Consider the following 26271-nt stretch of genomic DNA (forward strand, 5'->3'; position numbering starts at 1 on the left):
ATAAACGTATCATCAGAGCTAATTATATATATATAAACAACATTAACAGTAACAACATCAGGTTTATGTTAAAAAATACATATACATTATATATTATAATTGTTCAAGAATCACAGAAGCTAGACAGTACAAGGATAGTGATGTGCAAATGCAAATGTTACGATTTCTATCATAACAGCATTGTGTGGCCATCCATCTGTCTTTGAGAAAGTTTCCCTGGTGAAAGAAATTGGTGCATGCAATTACTTAATAGTGTCAGAAATTTTAAAACTCTGAGCTAAATTGCTTATTAATATATATTCTAACTAATAGAATGTTTCAAGAGCAGAGTAACCTGATGACTGAAGTCATTTATTCTCATTAGAAGTACAGCAGGTACAGAGGTGTATGTTTTGTGTCTGCAATACAAATAAAAGTTTACGTTTTTGGCAGGGTCAGGTTCTCAGTCTGAGACAACCCATGTAAAAGATATTTTAAAAGATATACAAAGATATTTGATACTGTCAGAGAGCAAAATAAATTCTCTGGATTGACACTTCATGCAGATGAAACCTACTTATCGAATGCTATTTTTTCACCATGAACTGCTGTCCCCAGTTCCAATTTAAATGCAATTACAGTATTTAGTATTACAGTATTATAGTATTTAGAATGCACATTTTACCATGCACATTTTATTTCACCATAAACTGTTTTTGAATGAAAAAAGCACAAAACATAATTTAATTCATTTAATTTGAAGTCTGTAACAATATTACAAATATAAAAATTAACACAGAGATGACTTTTAGTCAGTGAGAAAGAGAGATATCTTCACGCAGGCCAACACTAAACTCAGTAAGTTAACACCTTACCTTATTTATTGGTAGGTAGGCTTTGCTAACTTCAAAACAGTATTTTTTTCATAAAATAATCTGGGTCTTTGTGATTGTTAAAACCAACAATTTTTAAATAACTTGCATATTGCCCAGAAAAAATACATGAAATTGATACTTTAAAATATTATTTTTAAAAGGGTAGTACAATCTGTATGACAATATGTAAGTAATCAAGTAAGCATCTTACTTTCCAGGAGTGATCCAGCTTCTACTAGACAGAAGTCAGAATATTAAGGTATAAAATGCCGGATAAAAAGAGGATGCCTATGGAAAAAAGGGAGGGGCACTAGATGGAATTTTATACACCATATTAGAATGCATGGATAAGCTGCTGTGGAAGACTGATGCAATGGGAGTACTATAGTGAAAGTGGCTCTTTTAGTAGACAATTAACTACTGGGAAGTCCCCTCGACCTTTTGAAACCTCTGTAGGAGTGTGTCAAAGGTGTTGTCCCCAAACCTCAGAGTATCCAGAAACAAGAACATACATGTAACCACCTACAGAGCTAGCCACAAGCACAGGCAGCTGGGTGAAAAAAAAAAAACTGAAGCTCAGCCCCGATGTGGAAGGTTGAACTTATAACCTTCTACTGTAGATGAGTCAAGTAGAATTTCCTAGACAGAGGAAGAGTACTACATCTGAGGTCACTGTGATGTCCACAGAGAGCAAGCTGAAGTAAACAGTGACAAACATGAATCTGTCTACACAGGACATGGCTGGGAAAATGATGTGCTGGAGAAGACCTTTGATTTCAACCAACTAATTGCTCAGTCAGAAGGATTTGACTTTGACAGACGTTGAATATAGACCGTAGATGCTGTAGACCCAATGGACTTGGACAAGCCTTTGGCTATTCAGCCAAAGGGAGATTCCACAGAAATTGTATATATGATTGAATCGGCTATATAAGAACTTTGTGCAACTTAATACAGTAAGGGGAAGATAAAAGAACTAATCATTTTGTGGTAGTTCCTCTGGATAATAAGTCCCAAAGTGTGCATTTGGATTTGAGAAGCATGATCCTTCTGTGGCCTAAGTTGTAACCCATGTAGAGACATTTCTTAGTGGCTCATTGAGGACCAAAGACCTACTGTATACTCAACCCACAGGGATCAAGCTGCTGTACTGTTGCTAGTTAGCATGAGTTTAAATAAAGGTGGTGGGTCTAAGACAGCCAAACCCAATGCTAAACAGGTTGATTTGATGTATGGTAACAAAAAAAACAAAACTTTGAAGTATTTTACTCCTGAAGTGTTGCATTAAAAAAAAATGGTTTCACCCAGGAGATAAAATATCACATGCATTTCAGAGAGACTGGATCAGTTTTCCACTTGTTTTCTGTTAAATTTCTTCTGTTCTTACAACTTTAATTTTGTTTGATGTTGGGAAATTGAGGATTCATGGTTTCTTTTTAAGAGTTCACTAGTATATGGAATAACTCCATTGTTCTTGGGTCAAAAAAGCTTGAGGTTCTCAAGAGGATCTGTGTGGACTTCTGAAAATTAAATATCTCTTCTAATTGTGACCTATATCTAATGTCTTGTAATATCAGTGATCTAATGGAGAAGTCAAAGGTAAATTCATTGTCTTTTGAAACAAGGAAGATCACAGCTTTCAGCATACAAGCAGGGCATTACGAGTTCATTGAAATGCCTTTTGTACTGCAAGGTGCCCTTGATACTTTTCAAAGCCTAATGGATCAGGTACCATGTGGCTTGGAAAGGCTTTGTGCTTTTTTCCTGGAAGACATTCATAATTTCAGTAAAACTTGGAAAGTACCCTTGGAACACAAAAAATAGTCATGGAAATGTTACATCAAGCTGGTCTAATATTAAATTCCAAAAAGTGTTCTTTGGCAAAAATGGAAACCACTTCTTTAGGATACCATCTCAGAATTACAATGCTTCATTAGAAGAAAATGTAGATGCATTTAAAAGCTGTCCAGTAACTCAGACCAAAAGACAAGTATGGTTCTTCCTGGCTCTAATTGACTGGTACAAACATTTCATTCCAGACATTAGAAGAAGGAAGCACCATTAACTGGGCTTCCCAAAAAATAATACCCAAATAAGATTATGTAGTCTATGAAACGTGGAGAAGCTTTTCAACAACTCAGAGAAGCTCTGTGCAGTGAACCAGTACTGCAGGGTCCTGATTTTGACAGGCCCTTTGTGATGAAGACAGATGCTTCTGGAGTTCATCTTGGAATAGTATTAATCCAGGGTAAATCCAACGATCTGTGGCCAGTCCTCTATATCAGCTGGACAATTTCCCCAAGGGAACAGAAGTATTCAACTGTGTAAAAAAAAATGTCTAGCAATTAAGTGGGCAATAGACTCACTCAGTTACTACTTTCTGGGACAGAAATTCACACTTGAAATTTGCCACCAATCACTGAAGTGACTGTCCCAGATGAAAGACATTAATTCCTGGTTAACTTGCTGGTATGTGTCATCACATCTGTATTCTTTTGTAGTGCTGTAGTATCATGCTAAGCAATGCAAAAAGAAAGTAGATTCTTAAACACTACTTTAGACTTTCTTTCTTGCTACCCATTGAGAAACTCCAGGAGGGGGGAAATGTGAGAGCAGGTCTCAACCTTGTTTGACAAAACCTTCACTGTTTGCCTTACCATTAGTGTAAACACTAGTATAGCTGCAGAATAATGCATCTAGAATAGAAATATTTTATTTTTTTACTATGTTGTGAATTAATTTTATACTAAGTGTCTAAATAACAATGCGTTAGTTCTTACTTTGCTTTGTTTCTCTCATAAGGGGAGCGATGGGCAAATTCAGGATAAATTCAAAAGTTTGATAACCACTCAGACAGCCTAAGTTCTAAATCTCAGCTGAGAAACTGTTCTCTGCAAATACTACTTTTAAAGAAATTAACAGCTCTGCTAAAAGGTGTATTTTTATTGTACAAAAATTGTTTTTTTTTTCACAAAATTGTATTTGGTTATCGTCATTTCTTCTAGAAACTCCTAATTCCATAGTTAGTGCTTTGTTTATTTCTGATTTGGTATCAGATTTTACTCTCATTATCCTGATGGTAGTTGCCAATAAAACCTCTGACATGATTTTATCTGCAGATCCATTTGTTTTATGGCTCCTATGGAGAATTATGTACCGATTACACGGACATGCTGTTCACAAAGATAAAAAACAGTGAGGAGCTGCCCTGTTCAAAGGAGAAGTGGGCCAATTGGTATACTTACTCAGCAGAAGTAGAGACTGCATTTAGCCTGAAAAGAAATAATAGATTTAATAATAATTTTGAATACATGTAAAAAGTTACTGTCTTATTATGGCAAATGGATCCTTACAAAGTACTGTATAATAGGATATAATGCTAAACTATTTTTTATTGTTGTTAAATGTATCTAGATGAAGCATTTATTGTGTGGCACATCAATGTCACATCAATATTGAATTAAATTTACATTAATACATGGTGAGGTTTGGCAAATTTAGTAAAAATGTTTTCAAATTAAAAGTCAAAGGAAATCAGTTTGTTTTTTACATAAATCAGTGGAGGCAACATTCAGTTGTGAGCTGAAACTGGTAATAGCCAGAACATTATATGAAGAATTTCACTGTAACTTATGTCTTTCAGATGAGGTTGACTAATGGTACTTGACTAGAGTGTTGCTTACAGCTAGGTATCTCAGAATTACAAGTGCAGGTTAGACAGACCAAATTCATTATATAGCCAGCAAATAGTGTGTCACTGCTCCAGGTCATGGTGCAGAGACATAGTTTAGCTGTCCACAGTTCTTCTATTTAGTTCTACAGTATTTTCCTAATATTAAGTGTCTTTATTACGCTTAAAAGTTACTAGGGAGCTAGTTCTGAAAAATTGTCTGTCCATCCCCAAAGCTGAATGTGGATGGGCTTCTAACTACTGAATTATTTTTCTAGATAGAAAATTTGTCTCTCGCTTAGCTGTCTTTTTTAAATCAAAGTAAATCTGAGCTAAAGTTTTGTCTTATGTTTTTACTAATAATTGAATATTGCAATGTTTTTCTTGTAACTGACAATACAGATAATATGCTACAAATATTCAGTATGCATGGGGCAAAATGATTCTAAGTTCTAAAATTCAAAATAAGAACATTAGATTTGTCAGATATTGTTTAAGTGCTATTTGTATCACTGGATTGTTGGTTAGTCCAATACTATACATCTTAGGAAACACATTATAATTTCCAGTGCATTTTTATTTAATACTCAGAAAATCTGACTTAAAGAAATTATTAACAGATATATGCATAATGATTATATATCATACATAAACTGTGTTACAAATAGAACATGTGTTTTTTAAAATAAAATATTAGCCTAGATCTGTCTATATTATTATTTATATTGCTTTGCCTGGTTTTGAGCATCATATTGTCCTAGAATCAAAATATATACTGTATATATATTGTAAAAACATTGGTGTAATGTAAATCAGACAAAAAGATCAAAGCACATTAAAACTTTAAATATTAGTCATGACACCTGCTTGCCTAACAAGTAGATATATAAAAGATACTAGCTCTTCTCACTTTAATCAATGATTCCTAGCTTGGTCACAGAAGCTTGGTTTCTTTGTTCGTGATGTGGCATAGTTTCAAAGTAATGAACAGAAAGATATAAACATCTGTTTATTTACACTAATTACAATCTAAATATAAGACACCTGAAGTATTGTCTAAAAAGAAAAAGCTACCTTTGCTCATCCCCTCAAAGGTGGGCCAACCTTAATGTAATCGGACTGAGACAGTTGTTTGGGAGGTAATTGTGATTACAGCACCAAAAAGACCCTACATACAGTAGCACAATGTTTCCTCTAAAAATGATGCTGAAATGACTAACAATTTACAACCATTTTTTCCTTAATTTACCTCCAGCCTCCTCAGTGCTCAAATTACCTGTTGGGTTACTGTCCTTAATGAGTAGACCTGAATTGCTGGATCTTTGGCTTGTAAGAAGATGGTCTTTCATGACACTCGTGCTTATTCAGTTTTGGAGACAGAGAAAATTGATGTTTTAATGTCTGATATACTGAGCTGGTCTTTTAGTTTCACCATTCACCTCTTAGCTTACTATTTTATTTCTATATTTGGGCATTGCTTACACAAAAATAGTGAGGTGTACATCCCACTCAAAATAAAGAAGTTCAGCAAATATAGCTTAACTGGGCCGATATAAAACTGATCTCTGAGTGGTGAACAGAATGCTTAAATGCAATGTATAGTACATATTGGTAAAAATAGTATCATCTAATACTTAACAATATAATTATATTTTCTCATGACCAAGTTTGAATTTTTTGAATTGATAAACATAAACTGTACCATCTGGTTTACCAGTTACACATTAGTTAAATTCCTCACATCTCTTATGATGTATTATTACTTGGGTTTTTCCTGTTGTCAATGTAGTTGCAGGTCTTCAGTATCTCACAAGGCATAGTTCTCTTCAGATTCATTTATTAAATATCTTCCATTGTTCTGATGTATCAATTTGCTTTTGTGTTACTTCTTAAGACAGACTTTTCCATGACAAAGTACTGTACTTTGATAGTGTATATATGTGTTCTTGGGGTTGTGGGTGAAGAGTAGCATTTTAAATGAAGAAGTACTAATTTCAACAGTTGAGCAGAATGGTGCTCCATTTAACCTTTCCACCAGCCTGTGTAGTTGATTAATAGCATTAATGGCAATTAAATCCATTAGGACTTTTTGCACTTGTAAATTTTCCTGCAATGTTTTAATCATCTTAGAGCTTTAGAAAGACTTGTGCAGACCTTGAAATTGTTATGGGAAAGGCACTTGTTTTAATGAGGGTTAATATTTTTTGCTAGCCTGCAATAGCTGTATAAAGGGGGAAAAGGCACTTAAAAGCATGCTGCATCCCAGCTTGTTAGCAGAAATGATTTCATTTCATTTCAGTCATATCATAAAATAATTTCTATAGATATGTTACCTGCTTAAAGAAAAGTCTGTAAAGAATTATTGCCTTTATTAAACTACTGACATGCAGCTTTGCCCATACATTTCCAACTTCTCTTCTTCCACAAGAGACAATTTTCTTTTCTTAAATAAACTGTCATGCTGGTGTTAATATATTGTTGCTTCGCTCATACTGGGAGAAATCCTGCTGATATAAAACATGTATATGTTAGATTGGTAATAGTATCTTTAGTGTACTTGAGTAGAACAAATGTGTTTCTCTCATGGCTGTGTTAATGTGATAAAGGAAAATTGGCTGTTCATCAGCCTCAGCTGGATAGGGACAGTGAAAAGAGAAGCACATTCTTGGTTATGCATTAATACCAACTTTCAGACAGTTATATTTCATATGTCAGCAGGATTCACCAAAGGCATTGTAAAATGTGATAATATAGCAAATTTACTGAAAAGAAAACATTTTGCCTTATTTAAACGATAACAGTCAGTCTCAGTGTGACTCAGTATAAGCAATAAATAATCTATTCCCCCTGTGTCCATACAGATAGAAAGCAAAGCTTTTACATGTATCAAGGAAAACAATTAAAATGTGGTTGCTTTTCTTGATCTCTCTGTGTAGTTTATAATCCTACCAGTGCCCTTAAAGTTATTCTTACATTTATTTTTAAATTTGGTTATGACTGAATCGTTTAATAAGACTAGTGACTGCTGTTTTATGTGTATTCTTTACTGTACTACACTGAGGATATTGACACAAACATGACATAAATTAATAAAAATCTGCTTTTGACTCAGGTCTATAGAGTTTTCACAATGAGTCCATATACAGTACCATAATAACAAGGACTTTTGTCTACTATTTGGTAGCCCTAGCTGAATGACATTGTCATGATAAAGGTTTGGACAGCAGACTGCATTTTGGAAGATAAAAGTTGTGGAGAAGTTTTTGGAGGGCATGGATCCAGTCACTATGCTACAGTTATAATGTTTTCATAGAGCAAACAGTATGTCATTTAGTCAATATGTCCATGAAACATCTTTTAATAATATAGACTCAAATTAGTTACACAAACAAACTGAAGCCATTTACAACAGAGTAACAAGGAGTATTAGAGAATCTGAAAAATCACTTTTGTGAAGTGACCACCATGTGTTGATGACATTTGGCAGGTTTTTGTGATGAACTCTTAAAAAACAGAAAAACTAAAGTTGTTTTGAATGGCCAATGACTCCTTCTTTTTTGTTAGAATATGCAGAATTGTGCTCTATACTTTAGAATATATTGATTTTCCAATTCATGGCAAATCAACTAAAACATTGTATATTTCATCAGATGTGTTGAAAGGAGAGTACAATAAGCATGGCAGGACATGTGCCAAGTCCACAGTGTGTTGTGCTTTCAAATGTGTTCTTGTAGCCAATGGAGTGAAAATAAAAGAGCTGTGCCAGCAGTCTGAGCATAGACTGTGGCTGTGAGGGTGACGGTTGTGAAAGACAGACGGACCCTTTCCTGTCTTGGAACATATCTTCTTTTTTTCCTTCATGCAAATTACCATTGTAATTGCTGTTGATGGGCTATTATGTTTCATGTAGCCCGAGTGACATGCAATACATTTGAAATGAATACAACTTATCATTTTCAAAAATGAGTTAAATAAAGGCCAGCTTGTTTTGTAAAATAAATCCGTCTTACATCTGCGGCAAGATGTTTTTTTACTAACTGGCAATTAATGACATATTGTCAGTTCCTCAGAGGTTCCTCATTATTTGTTTTGGTAAAGAAAATCGTTTTAATCTGTGACAAATATTTCTTTTTAGGTAATAACTTTCTACTATTCCTATCCCCAAACCCCACCTTTTTATTCTTAGATAATGTCTCAGTTGTAAATGTGATTGTTTTCTTATGCAACACTAAGTTCTTCTTGTTCTAAGCTTCCATCTATAAGTTAAGAGGCTAGGAGTTTACCTTTACAGACAGATTACAGTAAATTCCCATGAGTCCAGGGTTTACAAATCAATATTGCACACAACCACTACAAATTATTTACAAATTACACAGAAGTTGAAACATATTCTTAAACAGTAAAACATTTGGGTGAGGTTGATTAATCTACAATTTTTGTACAACTGAGAAATCCTGTCCAATTTACTGTACATAACAAAACAAACCCAATTTCCAGGTATGTGCAGCACTATGTTCTGCCATTCAGAATGAGGCAAGAAATTAAAGGAACAAGAAACTGCAGTTCCCCTTTAAAACACATTGTCTTATCAGTGCTATAGTATGAATTGTTATTTCTTATTTTTGTTATATAGGGTTTTATTATTATGTTTATCTATTCAATTATAATAAAGCCTAAAGATTGTTAGTTAAGCATGTTTTAAAAATCTATAAAATAAAAAGAAGACAATACAATCAACCCATTCTTCTTCCAATCTTATTACTTTGCGGAATTATTGCTGTGAAAATGTCATCTGAAGTAAGTAACACTTCCCAAAGACAGTTGCCAGGTAGTTGTCTCATTTTCCATAGTCTTTAGAATATACTCCTCCCCTGACTTATTTCAAAGGGGTATGCACAAGACGGGCTATTTCAGCTACACAATAGCTGTCTGAGCAGGCTTTGAGATCTAAGATGTTGAATTAAGTGTCTGTTTGATGTGCTTTTAATGCACTTTCTTGTAAGGTCATTTCAAATGTGATCTTCATAGTCTTCAAATCTGAATGGATTTATTTCATTGCATTTCTAGGATAGATTGGAAAAATTGTGTGATCTACTGTAAACATTTAATTACTTTAAAGCAATATTTCCTAATAATGGGATATGGAGCAGGGGTTGGAAAACAGAGGGTTGAAAAACAGTTACAGTACATTTAATTAAGTGTTTTGTTACATCTTTTCACAATTCACTTTGTATATAATTTTAAACTTCTTTACATTTTATTGTATTTGGAGTTTTGGGTTATTTTTGTAGGTTGTGTACAGTTGCACAATCTTGCTTAGTATTTTAATGTAACTCATTTAATACAGTGTTACTTTTAGTTAATTGATTAAAGTAAATTGAGCATTAAGGAATGAACTAAATTGAGTATTATTAAATTAAAGATATTAGGAAAGATAGTGGAGGATTCGGGTAATAAAGGTGTGGATAGTGTGCTGTTTACAAGTGACAAGGAGTCTTTTATGGTGTATTGCCTTGTGCCCAGGTTACAGACCTCCCTGCTTGAGTGTACAGGGATGGTACAGTACATGTTGGAACAAATTAGATACTGATGAAAAAGTTAAATCGTCGACCCCCAAGACTTCTCTAAGGATTTAGCTGGTAAATTTGAAATATAGATATGATTAAATTTAGGTTTATGAGGCATTGGAGATAATTTTGTAACAAAAGGGACCTATGCAATCAGGATGGGCTGCACTTTATCTTGAGAGGCACCAAGAGACGCCAGGATACAGTGCATACAGTATATCTCAGTTCTTCTAAAATAAGGAATATAATGCCAGAACATAAGTCTTTTGCAGTTACAATAACTATGGCATTATATTTGTAACTGAAACAAAGCTAGAGGAGGGTGATGATTATGAACAAAATAATGTTTACATATTTTTTTGTAAAATAGGCATGATAGAAGGGTTTGTGAGGTAGGGCTATAATGTGTAACTAAATATCATAAAAGCTAGAAAACTGAAACAAAAGGGTGCTGCAAGTTTAGAAAATATATAGGTCAAATAAAAAATAAGGACTTAATAATTGGTGTGTATTATAAACTACAGTATGTAATGTATTGTAGGTGTGGGTGTACTGTAAGTACTGTATCATTGTATTACAGAGAGCTTTTCATTTTTCCATATATAAACTGGGATATTTTGATGGGGGATATAAGAGCTGACAGTGACTTAAATTTTTCTGAAATTGTTAATGATTGCTGTTTAACCCTATTTAATAGTCTCTACTAGATAAGATTATCTTAGTGCCTGATTTTTAAAAACAATTATATAATTAAGAGAATAGATATGATAGAACCACTGCAAAAAATTGTAATACCATTATATGGTAACTTGTGATGAATAATGTGATGAATAAACCTTTAAAGCTTTAATCTGAAATTAATGTTTGTAATGTTATTAAAGTCAGCTACAAAGGAAATAATGTGTGTACAAGAAAATGGACCGCATTCAATTAAAATGCTCAATAACACTGTTTAACAAAACCTAAACAAGGTTTAAAAATCCTAAACAAATCAATCTGTAAATGATTTTGCAGGTAAAAATATAGTTGGAAATAATAGCACTAATCCACGACTCTGGTGACAGAGACTCTGGTGAATTAACGCAATCAAGAAATACATAAAGATAAACAAATGTTAAGTTCACTCTGGATTCATCTTTCTTTTCTAAAACCAATCCATAACACAATCTGTGTAAATCTTCATTATCTCTTTCTAACCTTTCATACCTAAACTGGAGTTAGGACTGCTGGCTGCTTGCTGATGTTAAAGCACAGGAGTTGCATAAACACTTGCGTGTTATCTAAACAGTGTACAGTTCATTCTTCTCCTGACTCCCTGAACTGCAGGAACTTAGACAAAATCCCCTGTCTTCTACAAGACTGCTAATATACTGACTTCTGCTACTCCTGAGGAATATCCAATTATGCACAGGGCCATTTCCTGCCTGTGGAATTCCACATTCCACAGGAGACAAATCAGTCAATAAAGGCATGTGTGACCAATTTACTCTCTAGAAGGAGAAGGCTCTGACCAGGCATCTGTTTGCTCCATCACAATAAGCTTCTCCATAGAAAGTAAATACTCAAATTCAGAGAAATCCAAGATAATGCATGCACATGGATTAAAAACTGGTTAACAGTTAACAGCATCTCATCTTAAGGGACATAAACTCGAATCAGGTAACTGGAAGTAGTGTACCACTGTGATTTTTGGCCCATCATACTTTCTGATCATATCAAGGATTTAGATTCTGGTATAGTTGACAAACTTGGTAAATTTTCTGATGATACAAAAATAAGGAGAACAGTGAACAGAAACAGCAACAGTGCAATACTATACATGCAGTGCCATGCAAAAGTATTCACCTCTTTCCAATGATGTTCCATTTTGTTAGCTCATGCAGGTTTTTCTTTACTATTTCTTTGCTCCATCAGTCTTGCCAAGCTACTCATTTTGTGCTAATGAGAAACAGGATTGTAACATTAATGCTGCCACCACCATGCTTCACAGTAGGGATGTTGATGACTGAGTGATGCACTGTGTTGGATTTTTGCTTCAGATGTTACCCTTTGCATTTACACCAAAAGTTATTATTTTTTACCATGATCCTTTTTCTATTATAATATCACTTAAATGCCATGCAGAACTTGAAATGGTTTTCCCACTCTGCCATATGGGCTAGCTTTGTGGAATAACTGGGTTTTGCACATTTTCTTCCATCTATGCCATTGACCTCTGTAGCTCTTCAAAGCCACTTTTGACCTCACAGTTGCATTCCTAATCCTCCTTTCCCATCTACTCAGTTTGGTGGGATAGCCTGATCTAGAGAGAGTGGCAGGATGGTATAGTAAACATTTCAATTCTTAATGATTGGCTTCATAGTGCTCAAATGGATATTCAATGTTTTAAATTTTTAGACCTTTTTACTGATCTGTGCTTATTTACAATTTTACTTCTGAGTTGTCTTTATAGTTGCAATTCACTACCTGACTGAGGGCCTTACAGAGATTCATGTATTTATTCTGAACTCATGTGAACAACTATTATTGCATAGACAGAGGCCACTCAACTAACTGTCTTATTAAGGTAACCAAAATTATTTTAATTTTGCCACAGCAAAGTTTTTGAATAATAATACTGTATAAGCATTTCTATGACATTATCTATTCTTTCTTTTTGTTTTTTTTTTTGCTTTGAGTTTGAGTTGAGTAGATTGCATATATAACAATATTAATTGATATTTCAAAGTGTCTTGACTGCAACTAAATCCAATAATGGGTGACGTGGCTATAAAAAGCAAAGTAGAACAAACCTTTATGTAGATGTAATGCTGAATCACTATAATGCTTGTTGAATTTCATTGTGTAAAAATGTTTACATGTGTAAAAAAGTGTGTGTGATGTTGGTACAGTATATTATCAGTGTGAGGCAATCCACCTTAGGACTAGATGGTGTGGTGAAAATGGCAGATAAGAATTAATTAAAAAAAGATATTTAATAATGAATAGGGTAAATATAATTATGGAAACATAGATGTTAAAATGATAAAGGCACAGTAAGAAAAACAGGATTAAATAGAAGTATGTGTATGTTATTAATTTAAGTCTGGTAAGCACGGAGAAATTGGAGAAAATTAAACCAGATAATAATGAAACAACTCCTGTTTAGATTCTGGGTGATTTGAGACCATTACTTTCAGAATTGTAACTGAAGTAGCATCTAATACAATGCAAAGCACATTCACTGTTGAAGTTATTAGACTTAAATACAAATTTTGTATTTGTTTATTACTAAGTATTGCTGTAATCTGTTGAAACTCTTGGTTGAATGTCCACATTGTGAAACTACAATAAGAAGAGATTCAGTGATGTATTTTTGTTATGTTTTCAATGTTGTGCTTGTTGCCTATAGGATGAGAAAAATACTAAAAGAAACTGAGGTAATAACTATCAAGTTCTGTTAGGTGCAATTTGGAAGCACCCCGTGGAATAGTCATATGATCTATATAGTGAAGCATCTGGGTTTTATCAGATCACTTGGAACATAAACACCATGATCAGTCTCAATAAAGGAGATCCAGAAAGAACAGGGATCCAGAGTTGGAGCATCTTATGAAGACAGTAGTACAGTATGAATTATCTCCTTTCAGTCACTGAGGGAAATTGATTACTCAAAAGGTTTAATGACATGATCTTTTCTCCTTGAACAATGATTTTGTCCTGAAATATTTCTACTGTAGTCAGTGATATTCATCTTTTGAACCCTACATAATTCTGCTTTCAGTGTACAGGCATAGGTAGTAAGCTCTTCCATCACCTGAGCAGTGAAGTCTTGTCTGTGAGCACAGAGGAGTGTGCTCTTCACATGGATGGCCTTATTGATCAACTTAAGCACCTCATCCAGCATTTGTGATACCAAGCCATGGATGGTGATACTACAAACAGTGAGAGTTTGCTTGATCACCTACACCATCTCCTTCCAAATGTCTTTGGCATGGATCCAGTGTACACATGCAAAAACTTTTTCCTTCGTAGTCTCCATTTCTACTTGGAAGTTAACAAAGGGAGAGAAGGTTCTGCAAGATGGTGGGCTACAATTGAGTTATAGAGGAGGTAGAGAGAAATCTAGTAATATCTAGCTGTTTTTACATTTTGCCAATAAAACCCACCTTGCTTTTGGGTAATGAATTCATTCTTAATGATTTTTTTCTTTTGGAGTTAAAACAATACACTTCTTTTTGATGAAACCATAGCAGTCATTTCTTGTTTAATTCATTCCACAATATGTCTCCTATAATAGGTTTCTGTCTGAAACTAAATATGCAGAGGGACATTATTAATGTTTGGGGTTTTGATTAATTTCAATTATTTATATTTTTCTCACAGGTTTTCTCTTTTTGTAGTTATTATTTTCAGATAGATTTAGTATGAATTTGACATAACTAAGTTTATGCACTGTAATTAAAGCAAGGTCACAGCAGTATTTTACAGAATTTTATTTTTTAGTTAATAATGCAGTTATTACAGAATTAATTATATAGATGAGAGTGACTTCTAATAGTTGGTCAGCTCCTAACAAGGCTGTCGTATTTTTTGTTTGTTAAAAGTTACTTATTTGTTCCCTTATATAGATTTAGTTTTTAAATCTGTTTCTTATTAAAAAAAATAAATATAAAATGATATTCCTTGGTGTCTCTCGAAGTTACTTTTATTTTTTCTTTCCTGTCTTCCCAATTTGTAATAACTATTTGCTAAACGGCTTGAATAATCTGTATACCTCTTGTACCACACTGGGGAAATGTGATACAAAATGAGAAACTTGTGACTGTCAGAGCCATTTCACTTTCCAGTATTTCAAAGAAGAATAGAGATTTAACTGGAGTGTTACGGATACTGGCTACACTGGGGTCCAACAAGTCACAGGGGTTTTCCAGTCTATTGCAGGCTGCACACACACAAATTACCACCAATTAAAATAGTCTGCTTTTCTTTGAAAGTTTAAAAGGGAGGAACTTAGTGAAAACTAATGATAACATGGACTGTAAAATTTGCTTACTTAAAATTAAACATACTGTTATAAGGATTTCACAATTTGAAAGCAATCCATTTTATTTTCACCAAGAAGACAAAAAAGTGAATAAAGCCCTTAATTGAAAGAGAAAAATTCAGCTGTCCTCTAAAGTTAGTTTTACTTTCGGTATGCCAAATGTTGTAGCCTCTTTATTTGATTTAAAAGCTTACTGAGATGCTTTTAGTGCTCTCTAAGTCCTCTTACTGCTTCTACTTGGAGTTTATCAGAAAGGGATCTGGGAGAGTTTGAAAAAATGAAAAGCACTCCTTTTCACACAGGCACTATGGTGCTTTGCAAAACACTTTCCAAAACTGACAATTGAGCTCGGTGAGCACTGAACCTATTTCAAAGGATTGAATGCTAGCTAAATGGGATGAAACACTTCAGAATTCATTTACATCAGCCTGACGTGGCTTTAGATCTTGTGCAGCAAGTCATTGACTGGTTAGAAATTCTGAGGATGATCTTCAAATTCTTCAATCAGTAGTCATGAAAGTATTGGATTCAAGTATCCTCTAGGCAGACAGTTGTCTCCTGTTGCCATTCTCTGAGGGGAATTTTTGGTATCGGAGTGTTTTCTAACACCTTTAAAAAGACAGCTGCATTTGAATGTACAAATTTAGATCTGTTACTGTAGTCATCAAATGTTGTTCCCCAATAGCTAGTTTTTGAAAATGGTCAAATTAATTCATATAAAATGTATACATTCCTTCTTTTCTTATAAAACTAGCTCAAGGTGAGATGCAATTTAAACTTACAACACTTCAGATAAGTACTGTACCTCTTAGTGAAGTAATTGGAACTATACCCTTCTTCTTTACTAAAATTTAAAGTGGGTTATATTTACCTATTGAAGATTCATACTGAATTATAAACTTCATAAAATTTAAAACCTTTAAAAATAAGTAAGGGCTACATTTGTAGCATATTCTCACATATAAAAGGAAAGGAAATATATAAGCCTGTTAATTCACTTTAATATTGGACTCTGTTCTTTCCATTTTGTTTAGATGAAATTATATGCTAAATATAGTTGTTTTTGTGTGTGCATTTGCCACAAAAGTAACAAAAACTATTTCAAAGTTCAGTGTCTTTAAAGAGCCCTTTAGTAGTCATTTGTTTGGTTATGTTAACTAAAGCATCTATAACCCTGGTTTGATATAGCTACATTTTTTGTAAAATCATACTAGAACAAATTATTTCAAATAATAAGAATAACTTACATCATTCTTTTCTTGTGCTAAAGTATGCCACTTCAGTGTGCCTCAACAACATTATCTCATGGGCTAATTGATTTAAAACTGGCCATTATGTATACTGAAAAAAAGAATCAAGTACAGTATGCATCATGAGTTTTATTAAATGTTTTATTCCTTTACAGGTCCATAGTACAAGAGTCACTTTCTTCCTTAATGGCTTAGAAGAAGACAACACTGCTTTTGATACGAAATTATTGGCCAGCCCTATTATGAATGTAAAAAATAATGCCACTATGCGAATTGGACAGAGTTTAAATGGTAAGTTATGTGTTACAACAAAAATATTTAGTTTTTAATAAGGAGTCAGGCAGTTTTAGGTCTTTATAATTTTTTAAAGATACATGTGACCTGCTCTCCACAAATACAGGAATATTTATCATTTATGTTTCTTTCCTGACAATGTGTTTAATAAAGCCAAAGCTAGTCTTTATATCCAGTATATAGTTTTGTAGAAATTATCTCTACACAGTCATTTACTCTTGTCCTTTGGGATAGAGCAAGTGTTTTGGTCATTTTAAAATGTTTTAATGTTTATTTTGTAACATTTATACATTCTCTAGTACGAACCCTTTTTAGATTTGAGAAGCTTTCATGTGTCTTTTCCATTTAAAATGTAAGTGTGGAAATGTATGTGTTAATAGAAAGAGACCCAGACTAAGGAAATATCAACTTTTTTAACTGGTTTGAAAAAAAAATGCATATCTTCACACTTAAAATAAAAGTTTCAGCTAGAGTAATCCTATTAACATGCAAAAGAGGCAGAGTTAAAAACGGAGAGCCTCTGAATTTCTCTGGTTTTGATGTTAGACTCTCCCAAATGATGGTGAAAAAGCTTAGCAGTTGTCATGGGAACTTCTGCTCTGAGTGACTTAATTATCCTCATTGTTGGTCCTATATGATATGCTGCATAATGAAAACGACAAATCTATAAGGAAGCTCTGCGGAGGCATTTCAGTGACTGCTTCGTGTATTTTAACCCTCTTGGATTCCACCAGACTCTGTTATCCAAATCATTTTCATCCCTTCTGTACTGACAGACCAACAAACGACTCTTCTACTGTCCCTTTAAATAAATTTAAAAAATAAAAACGCCTGTACTGTGAGCCAGTGAATGACTGCATGTAAACACTGGCACTTTGAGTAATTTTCTAGTTGTATACCTGTTGTCAGAAAATTGTACAAAATGCTAATAGATCAACATCATCCAGCTAGTGTATCTTTAGCTCTAATAAAAGCCCATATCATGGTAATCCATTGTTTACTGTGGATCTTGAAGTCTCATTTAAATGCAATTGACATTTTTTTTCAGGGACAAATCAATTTATTGGATGGATGCAGGATTTTCGTTTCTATCCCACAACTCTGACAAACAGGTAAAAAAGCTAATATTAAGTGTGACAAGGCAAACTATAATTGAAATATTATTTTGAGATGCAGCTTTATTTTGATTATACTGCTATTTAATTTTCCATTTTGTTATATCTTTTTTAGAATAAAAGCAATAACATATTCATAAGCTGCAGATGTTCCATTCTTTAGATGAGTATACATCCTAAAGATATTCACTTAATTAACTTATGGCTATTGCTCAGGAAGAAAATCATGCAAAATCTTAGCAATACCTTTTACAGTATATATGTGTATGTATAGGGTATGTGTCTTCCAACAAAGACCATTCAGGTTTATGGCATTACAATTCTGAGAAGCAAAACAATCTAAACAGACAGTTTTGTAAGTCTATACTGTATATTCTATATCTGACCAGTATTTCATCTGTATTAACACAAATGGCAACTGTAAAATGATGGAACGTTTTGTTAAGGTACAGTACTGTCTATGCTAGATGTATAAGATGCTTTTATAGTACAGTATATTCATTTTTACAAAACACTCAAGACGTTTGAGTGTTAGAATAGCCAGTAGTGCCATTGAAGCATTAAATCCTTAAGGCATTTGTTTCTTTTGTAACCTTCTTTCCTGATAACTTTTTTGTTGTTTAATATTAGACATCAATTCAGTTTTTCTTTGTCCAGAATAATAATACAATAAAAGTAAGTGCTATTGTAGTAAATTCCACTAAAAGAATTTTTTAAGAAAAAAAAATATTTGAAAAAATATAAAGAAGGAAAGAGACCCTATCTTTCTATGCAGTGTTTGCCTTTGTACTTTCTGGACATTATGTGTTCTGTTTATTTATGGCAGAGAGATCGTTGAAGTGTTTTCTGGCCAGATGCCTCATCTCCACACCCAGACAGAGTGCCGATGTCCTAGTAGCCACCCACTAGTGCACCCATTAATAGAGAGATACTGCATCCCCAATGGTGTTGAGGATACTACCAATGACAGGGTTCTTCGACTGAACCTAGATACCCATCCTCTCCATTATATAAATGACAATGATATCGGCACTTCCTGGATTTCGGCAGTATTTTCCAACATGAGTCAACTGGAGAACGGAGTGACCATCACCTTTGATCTTCAGAATGGACAGTACCAGGTGACAGAAAGGCTGCTTTATTGGCTTAGACAGTCATGATAGTATAAAATAATAAAATGCATATGCTCTGTTAGTCAGGTGTTTGGAACACGCATTTGGAACAAGTACAGGTTAAAAATCATAATAAAGCTTATAATATTGATAGAGATTCCTGAACTGACAATTTCTTGGCTGATATTGTACCTCAAACAGTGATGAATATAACAGAAACAAATGTATTCTTTAAATGGTAAAACATGAATGTCTGTTTGTTCTTTTAAAAAATGGAGAAAGCATTCAGCAGGCATTGTTCTAAAAATTTCCGTAACTCTTCAAACATTATCCTTTTACTACAAGAAAGATGTGACTGGGATTGTTTTCTTTATTTGACCTAAAAAATGTTTTAGCAAAAGTAACACAAATGCTGTTAATTCCGATATGATACTAACATGTTTTTTCACAATAGTATTGTATTTTTGACTGTGTAATGAAAAATACATATTTTTGTGTTTTGATGGCAGATTCACCATAGTTACATTATTACATTTGTGGAAATAGTCCTGAAAAGTCATTTTTTGATCATTTGAAAAAAGAATGATTATCTAGTTATAGGTATCCATATATTTAATCAAAGAGAAAAATATGCTTTTATTTCTGATGGAAAATATACTGTAGCTCAATGGGTAGTGTATTCTACAGGTTATTGTAGGTGGTTATCTACTCATGTGTAACAATACATTAGTAGGCAAAGGAGAAATATCCTTATCTTCAGTTCCTATGTGCATCATTGGTTGCTTTTATAACATCTGGGACCTTATTTACTAAATGGCAGTTGTGAATGTACTGTTTGGAGAAGATGAGTACTGTTCGTTATTATGTATAATTCTGTTTACTGTTCCCATTACCATGTGGAAAATGAGGACTTACTAAAGGAAATGAATAGAGCTGTAAGCACTGCTGGTGCCTAATTTGTATTGAAATAATTATGTGTATGTATGGAAAAAACAGTTTGCTGAGTACTGATACTAACACTTTATATGTTCACAAATTATTCATGAAGGTCTGACAAGTCTTTGCTGCAAGTAAAAATCACAGAAAATACTACTACTGAATGCTAGTCAAGAGGACAGAAACAATTACATTAGGACATAAGTGCTAAAGTAGAATACTGTATATTTCATGGCTTTTAACATAAACAGAAGGGATCAACACATTTATCATATGTTCAAGAACACTACAAAGTATATTTTTAAGATTTTAGCACGGAAAGGGCTTAATAGGGAGTACTAACCAGTTAAGGAGATAGTTCTGAGACCAGGCTGAGCCCAGATTTTACTGATTTCATCCTGGGTCATTAGTTGTCTGAGACATGGATTTGCCTGACCACTGCTAGAGTTTGGTGGACTTTCACTGACCAAAGTGTAAGATGAAAACAGTGACTTTTATATCTTGTTGTCTGGCTGCAAGCTTGCAGTAAGAGGTGCACGGCTTGGTTCTGTTTAAATGCCCTGTAAGGTGCTTCCTGGAGCTTGCTCCATCTCAAATGGCAAATAAGTGCTACTCGTAGGCTAGTGGACACTTTTAGCTATTGAATGTTATAAAGGTGATTAACAACCAGGATTTTAAATACTGAAATGTCAACTTTTATATGGTAATTTAATAAATGAAATGATACAGACAGGCCCCAATTAGCTGGCACAACAAAACAACACACTAATTCTTTCGACACAAGCTAAAGGGTTTTTAATTTTCTTTTTCTCATTGTCCTGCTGTCTTTTGTCTCTGTCCCTACTGAAAATACAGTACCTTCATCTGTTATGAATCAACAGTAACACTAAGACTTTGTGGTGCTCATTTGTTAATTCTGATTTTTAGATGCAGTACCTTTACATTCGGTTTCATAAATGGGGTGTAAACTCCACTTAACATGTGGTATTATGTTTATTTGTTTATGTTATAAAATATCACACACAGTATAAATATCTTATATAACTGTTATATGAATATCTCAGTTATTGGAGTTACAGAGTATAGGAAACATGAAGATTTTTATGTTTGCAAGTTCAGAATTAACACAAAGGGATTAGTAAGGAAAGGAAAGTCAAACTCAAACAGAAAAGGTTGTTGTTGTACTGACAAAGAAGTTCTTAACAGTTAAATTCAGTTGATAAAATTGAGAGCACTTGGGTTTGTAATATTTGTAGTAAAATTGCTGACCAGTTTTACAAACCTTGGAATTAGATAGCAGTGAAACTGTAAAGCAATAAGGTTTCAAGCTGTTCTTCACAGCATAAATATGCTTTAGGAGTCAGCAGTGCGTTGACTGTTACAGTGCAGATAATAGATAATCCTATGCTGTTTAGTATTTCATGCATATTTTCCTCTATCAATTTTCATGGTTCCTTTGCAGGTTTTCTATGTTATTCTACAATTTCTCAGCCCACAGCCCGAAGCTGTAAAAATTCAAAGGAAAAAGAGTAACAGCTCAGAGTGGATGGACTGGCAATACCTTGCTAAGAACTGCAGTTTTTTTGGAATGGAAGATAATGGACCTTTGGAAAAACCAGACTCTGTGAACTGTCTTCAGTTTCCAAGGTATTTTTTTGTTTTTCTTTACTTGATTGCATGTAAGTAATGATAAATTTCATGTAATAAATTCAGTGTTTGAGAGATTTATTTTATTATTTCTTTCTTTAATTTGTTATATATTATAGTTGTAATTTTTGCCTTTATACAAATTTATTTTATTGTTTATAGAAAATAATTTTGTAGTAGTGTTCAACTAAAATATAACTCAGTGCTTAACACACATTAGCTTACACAACGTAAATCGAACATAATCATAATCATCATCACTTTATTTTGTATATGAAAATGCAAATTTTCAGATCTTAGCTGCTGAAGTACTGGTATTTAATTCAAGATTTACTGCTCATTACAAAATGTTTCCTGTAGTACACATCTGGGAAACAACATAACAATGGAAGTAATACCGACTCCTTTGGGTGTTTTGGTACAGTATGCTATGGTTCCTTTGTTAAATCTGCTCACTATATTATTTTATATGCACAGTTTATTTAATAACTTTCAGTAGTTAAATTCACACCCACATAAGAATGGCAAACAATACCAAAATTCTGTAAAGAAGAGAGGATTGTGAAACTTTCAAATGACAAGATGCCTGGACCCATATCATAAATACAGCATATGCAGAATTAGAACATCCTTGCGGACTTGCTTGTGTAATGTTCAGTATACTAAAAATGTAGAAGAATTCAATTCAATATATCTAATCTTGTGATTTCCTAACTTTGTAGGAATTTATGATGTAGAGCTTGTTACTGTACATCCTGTTTTCAGGGTGAAGCAATCTATAGCATTTATAGCACAGACATTAATAGAACTTAATAGAACTAATAGAACTTACGTCAAACTAATTTAATGGTTCTGCTGATTGTGAAAGGAATTTTTACAGCATATATTTTAAAATATATTCTTAAGAAATGCATTGCATGAAAGTCAGATAAAAAGGTTTTTCTAGCTGTGATATTTTTCCACTGTCTAAAATACAATATATTTATTTTATTAGTAAGAGTTCTTATTGAAAGGCATGTCTTATTCCTTTCCACAAACAGAATGTTTTCCTTCAAAATACATTTTGATAAAATAGTATGGGTTAGAAAACAATAAAGCAAGTTATCAAAAGAAGTCCAGGTATGACATTCCATCTTAACATGCAAGAAGTGAAATTTGAGCATTGTGAATGATTTCCTCTAAATACAGTGTCTTCTGGATTTATTTATACTCCTGATAAAATAATTACAAAAAACATCATATACAAGAACAAGTTACAGATTGGAGAATGTGTGTCACATAAATATTTATATACTCTGCAACAGCAGGAACAAGAAAGGGTATACCCAGGACGGAATGCTAGTCCATCGCTGGGAAGACCCATACAATAGGCAGAGACACTCACACATACACCTAGGGCCAATTTTCCCAGAAATCAATTAACCTACTAGTATGTTTTTGGACTGTGGGAGGAATCCACAGCACTGGAGGAAACCTGCAGTATACAAACATGGGAAGAACACACAGATTCCATGCAGATAACACCCCAGGTCCACGATTGAACCCAGGGTCCCAGCACAGCAAGGCAACAATGCTATCTACTGCGCCACCCTTAGAGCAAAGTCATAAATAACTGTATTGCCAAAAATAACTGAATTACAAATCAGAAGAGTTTCACACTCATTCACACATCTAAATATCTGTTACGCGACACACTCTCCCTAGCAAACGCCATAACATTCCAAAACCCACTGTTTCACAATCTCATTCCTAATTGAACCCATCACATTCCCACATGCACCAGATTCCACAAATTCTTACTTCCGGACCAATTATCCAACTACGTCCCTTTCCCTTCAGTATTTAAAGTTCCCTTACACACCAACCCAGGCTCACTATTGAGAAGGCTTCTGAAGTATTCTCATGTGCGTGTTTCTAAACCTTTTGACTATTCTGTCAGGGAACCAATAGGTAGAATTGGAGGATCCTTCTGCGTACCTGTGAATCCTGCAGAATGTGGAGTAGCATAGGAACAATCCAAAACACGTAATCCAGGGGCTTGGTCGATTGGAGAAGCAATGAGTCCGGTAACCAGGGAAATCCAAAAAGACAATCCGAAAAATGAAATCCAAAGAGCGTGGTCAAAAGGCAGGAGCAAAGATTAGGAACTGGGAGATCAGTCAAAAGGTTTAGAAACACACACAAGAGAATACTTCAGGAGGCTTCTCGATAGGGAGCCTGGGTTGGTCTGTGAGGGAATTTTAAATACTGAAGGGAAAGGGATGTGGTTGGATAATTGGGCCGGGAGTGAGAATTTGTGGAGTCTGGTGCATGTGGGAATGTAATGGGTTCAATTACACTAGGAATGAGACTGTGGGTTTGGGAATGTAGCGGCATTTGCGAGGGAGAGTGTGGGGCGTGACAAAGGCGTCCCTTTACATAAAATTTCACAAAATTAGGTGTAGAGTAATATTCAGTTGTTTTGAAAGTGCAATGGAAACAACCAGAACTATTTAGTGGCACCGGAAGATTTCTTTTTTTCTAGGGATATAAAAGGAAATAATACAATCAGTAGTAGCACGTATCACCATAATTAAGGTTTAAGAGCTCTTTGAAGACTGCAGGCAAATGATCATTGTTTTGCAGATGTCTATAAACGAATCCACAAAAAGCTGAATGTACCACTTTCTACTGTAGTCCATTTTTTAGACATTAAACTGGTATAGTGGCCATTCTGCAAGGATGATGACACAATTGTATTTTGCCTTCAAGGGCATTGAAACAAATGTTGTGGGAGACAGCTTTAAATCTAAAACAGTTAAAGATCTCTAATAAAAACTGGCTCTTCAGGATACAATGTGTTGAGAATTACCATTGAAAGCTGCCTGCATGAATGTAATATTCATTGTTTACAAGGAACAAAAGGGGCAACTCAAACTTGCCAGGGTCAGACGGAATGAAAATTACCAAAGTTATATTTCACATAAAACAGAAGGAGCTCACAGCGAGAGAACACTCATAACCATTGTGAAATATTTTTGGGTGTCTATTATGTTTTAGAGTTGTTTTGCATATGTTCCTGGAGCTCTGGACTACATACTTTTTCATGGCTCCATTGCATGATAGTGGAAATTATGAAGTTCAGCAGTTTCAAGGAGAAGTTCAAGTTTGGTTGAAAATTGATATTTTAGCATGATTGTCAGAGGCATAAAGAATATATTGAAATTGACCAATAAATGGTTAAATGCACATAACGTAAATGTTCTCTCAGTACTTACTGTTAACTAACAAAAAACAAATTATCTAAAGGACTTAGAACAATTCTACATAAATGAACATTCATAAATTGCCAATCTAAATTTCCAGAACCTCATAGCACACTACAGGGGGTGTCTTATCAGTGTAATCCCTTCCAGAAGAGGTTTTACAAAATACAACTACAAGGATGAAAGTAAATAGATGACTGTTTTTATTTTATATTTAAACCAAAAAACAGTATCCAATCTGTATAGTTCTGTTACTTGATACTTATTGTTCTTAATCAGGAGTCTGAATAAATGTGGTACTATATTCCTAGAAATGTTATCAGATTCTAATGGATAAAGGGGACTTCAAAATCAAGATTTTACAGCCGTGGAAATTTGTCTCTGTTTTTTTCTTTAAGACATAAATGGATTTACAGTATGCACCAGAAGCTTAGCTAAGTATCATGTCAAACTTTGTATTTTTTGATTCATTGATTTTATTGCCACCCCACTGTCATACTTAAGCATGGGTGAAGCCTGTGACGTTATGAGTCCTGTGTTCCATTTTCCATGATCTGGATTCTCCGTGAGCTTTAGCACTGGCATTGTGTTCCTGTGATGCAGTGGGTGTTCTTTTTATCACTAAAAAGCATGTTTTTCTCAGTAGAAGCTGTTCTCTCAAACAGATTTATATCCATTCATATGTTCTCTGTGAGGTGATAGCTAAGGAGATAGAAAAAAACTTTGGAATGCACTGAGAGAACTAAATGAAATAAACTCATAATGTCAGTACAATACAGAGAATTTAGTATTCACAGTCTTTCAACTTCAGGTTGAGTGTTGCAACCTACTGTAATAGGGAATGATCTTTACTAATGATTAATTCCATGTGTATTAACAAACATATGTTTTATTCATAAGTTAAATAACATTTGAAATCATATTCAAAAACAGTTGTTTTTCCTTTTATTGTGAAATTCTTTCATTTTTACCTTCCTATCTTTATTCAGCAATGTCCCCTACTCCCGTGGCAATGTGACATTCAGTATTCTGACACCTGAACCGAACCGTCGTCCAGGATACAATGATTTCTACAACACACCAGCACTGCAGGAGTTTGTTAAAGCTTCCCAAATCAGGATACATCTACAGGGCCAGTACCACACCACTCCGACTTCAGTCAACTTCAGGCACAGATACTATGGAGTGGATGAAATTACCATTAGTGGGAGGTAAACTGCAGAAGTAGTTTTTTAAATGCATAGATTTATATCCTGTTCTATGGAATATTATTACTGTATGTCTGCCTTTTATAAAAATGTTTTTTTTTTATTTAGAATAATTTGAGCTGGCAGGCTCAAACCTGGCCATACATTTTATTGAATTACATTTGAATAAGCCAATGTTTCTTAAAGCTGGAGAATGCTGTGTACTATGGTTTTTCCTCCATTCAAGTTCTTAATTATGGGCTATTTTATTTAAGTACTTTTTTGTAGCCTATTTTTATTTTGTTTTCAGGTCTTAAAAAGTTGAATTGGATCTGTAATTGGTATCTACTCTGCAGTAAATATTGAGT

General features: G+C 34.0%; 1 protein-coding gene across 1 annotated transcript in view; it reads left to right on the forward strand.

The window, feature by feature from the left end:
• Nucleotides 1-26271, forward strand: part of ush2a (Usher syndrome 2A (autosomal recessive, mild)) — a 405544-nt gene that overhangs the window by 13804 nt on the left and 365469 nt on the right. Inside the window, exons 3-7 of the mRNA XM_088939657.1 lie at nucleotides 16523-16658; nucleotides 17710-17773; nucleotides 18603-18897; nucleotides 21287-21471; nucleotides 25706-25927. Of these exons, the coding sequence (XP_088795783.1) occupies nucleotides 16523-16658; nucleotides 17710-17773; nucleotides 18603-18897; nucleotides 21287-21471; nucleotides 25706-25927 (902 nt within the window). The remainder of the gene's footprint in view (nucleotides 1-16522; nucleotides 16659-17709; nucleotides 17774-18602; nucleotides 18898-21286; nucleotides 21472-25705; nucleotides 25928-26271) is intronic.

Source organism: Atractosteus spatula, chromosome 2 (assembly GCF_055471065.1).
Source record: "Atractosteus spatula isolate fAtrSpa1 chromosome 2, fAtrSpa1.hap1, whole genome shotgun sequence".
In the NCBI taxonomy this organism is placed as follows: Eukaryota; Metazoa; Chordata; class Actinopteri; order Semionotiformes; family Lepisosteidae; genus Atractosteus; species Atractosteus spatula.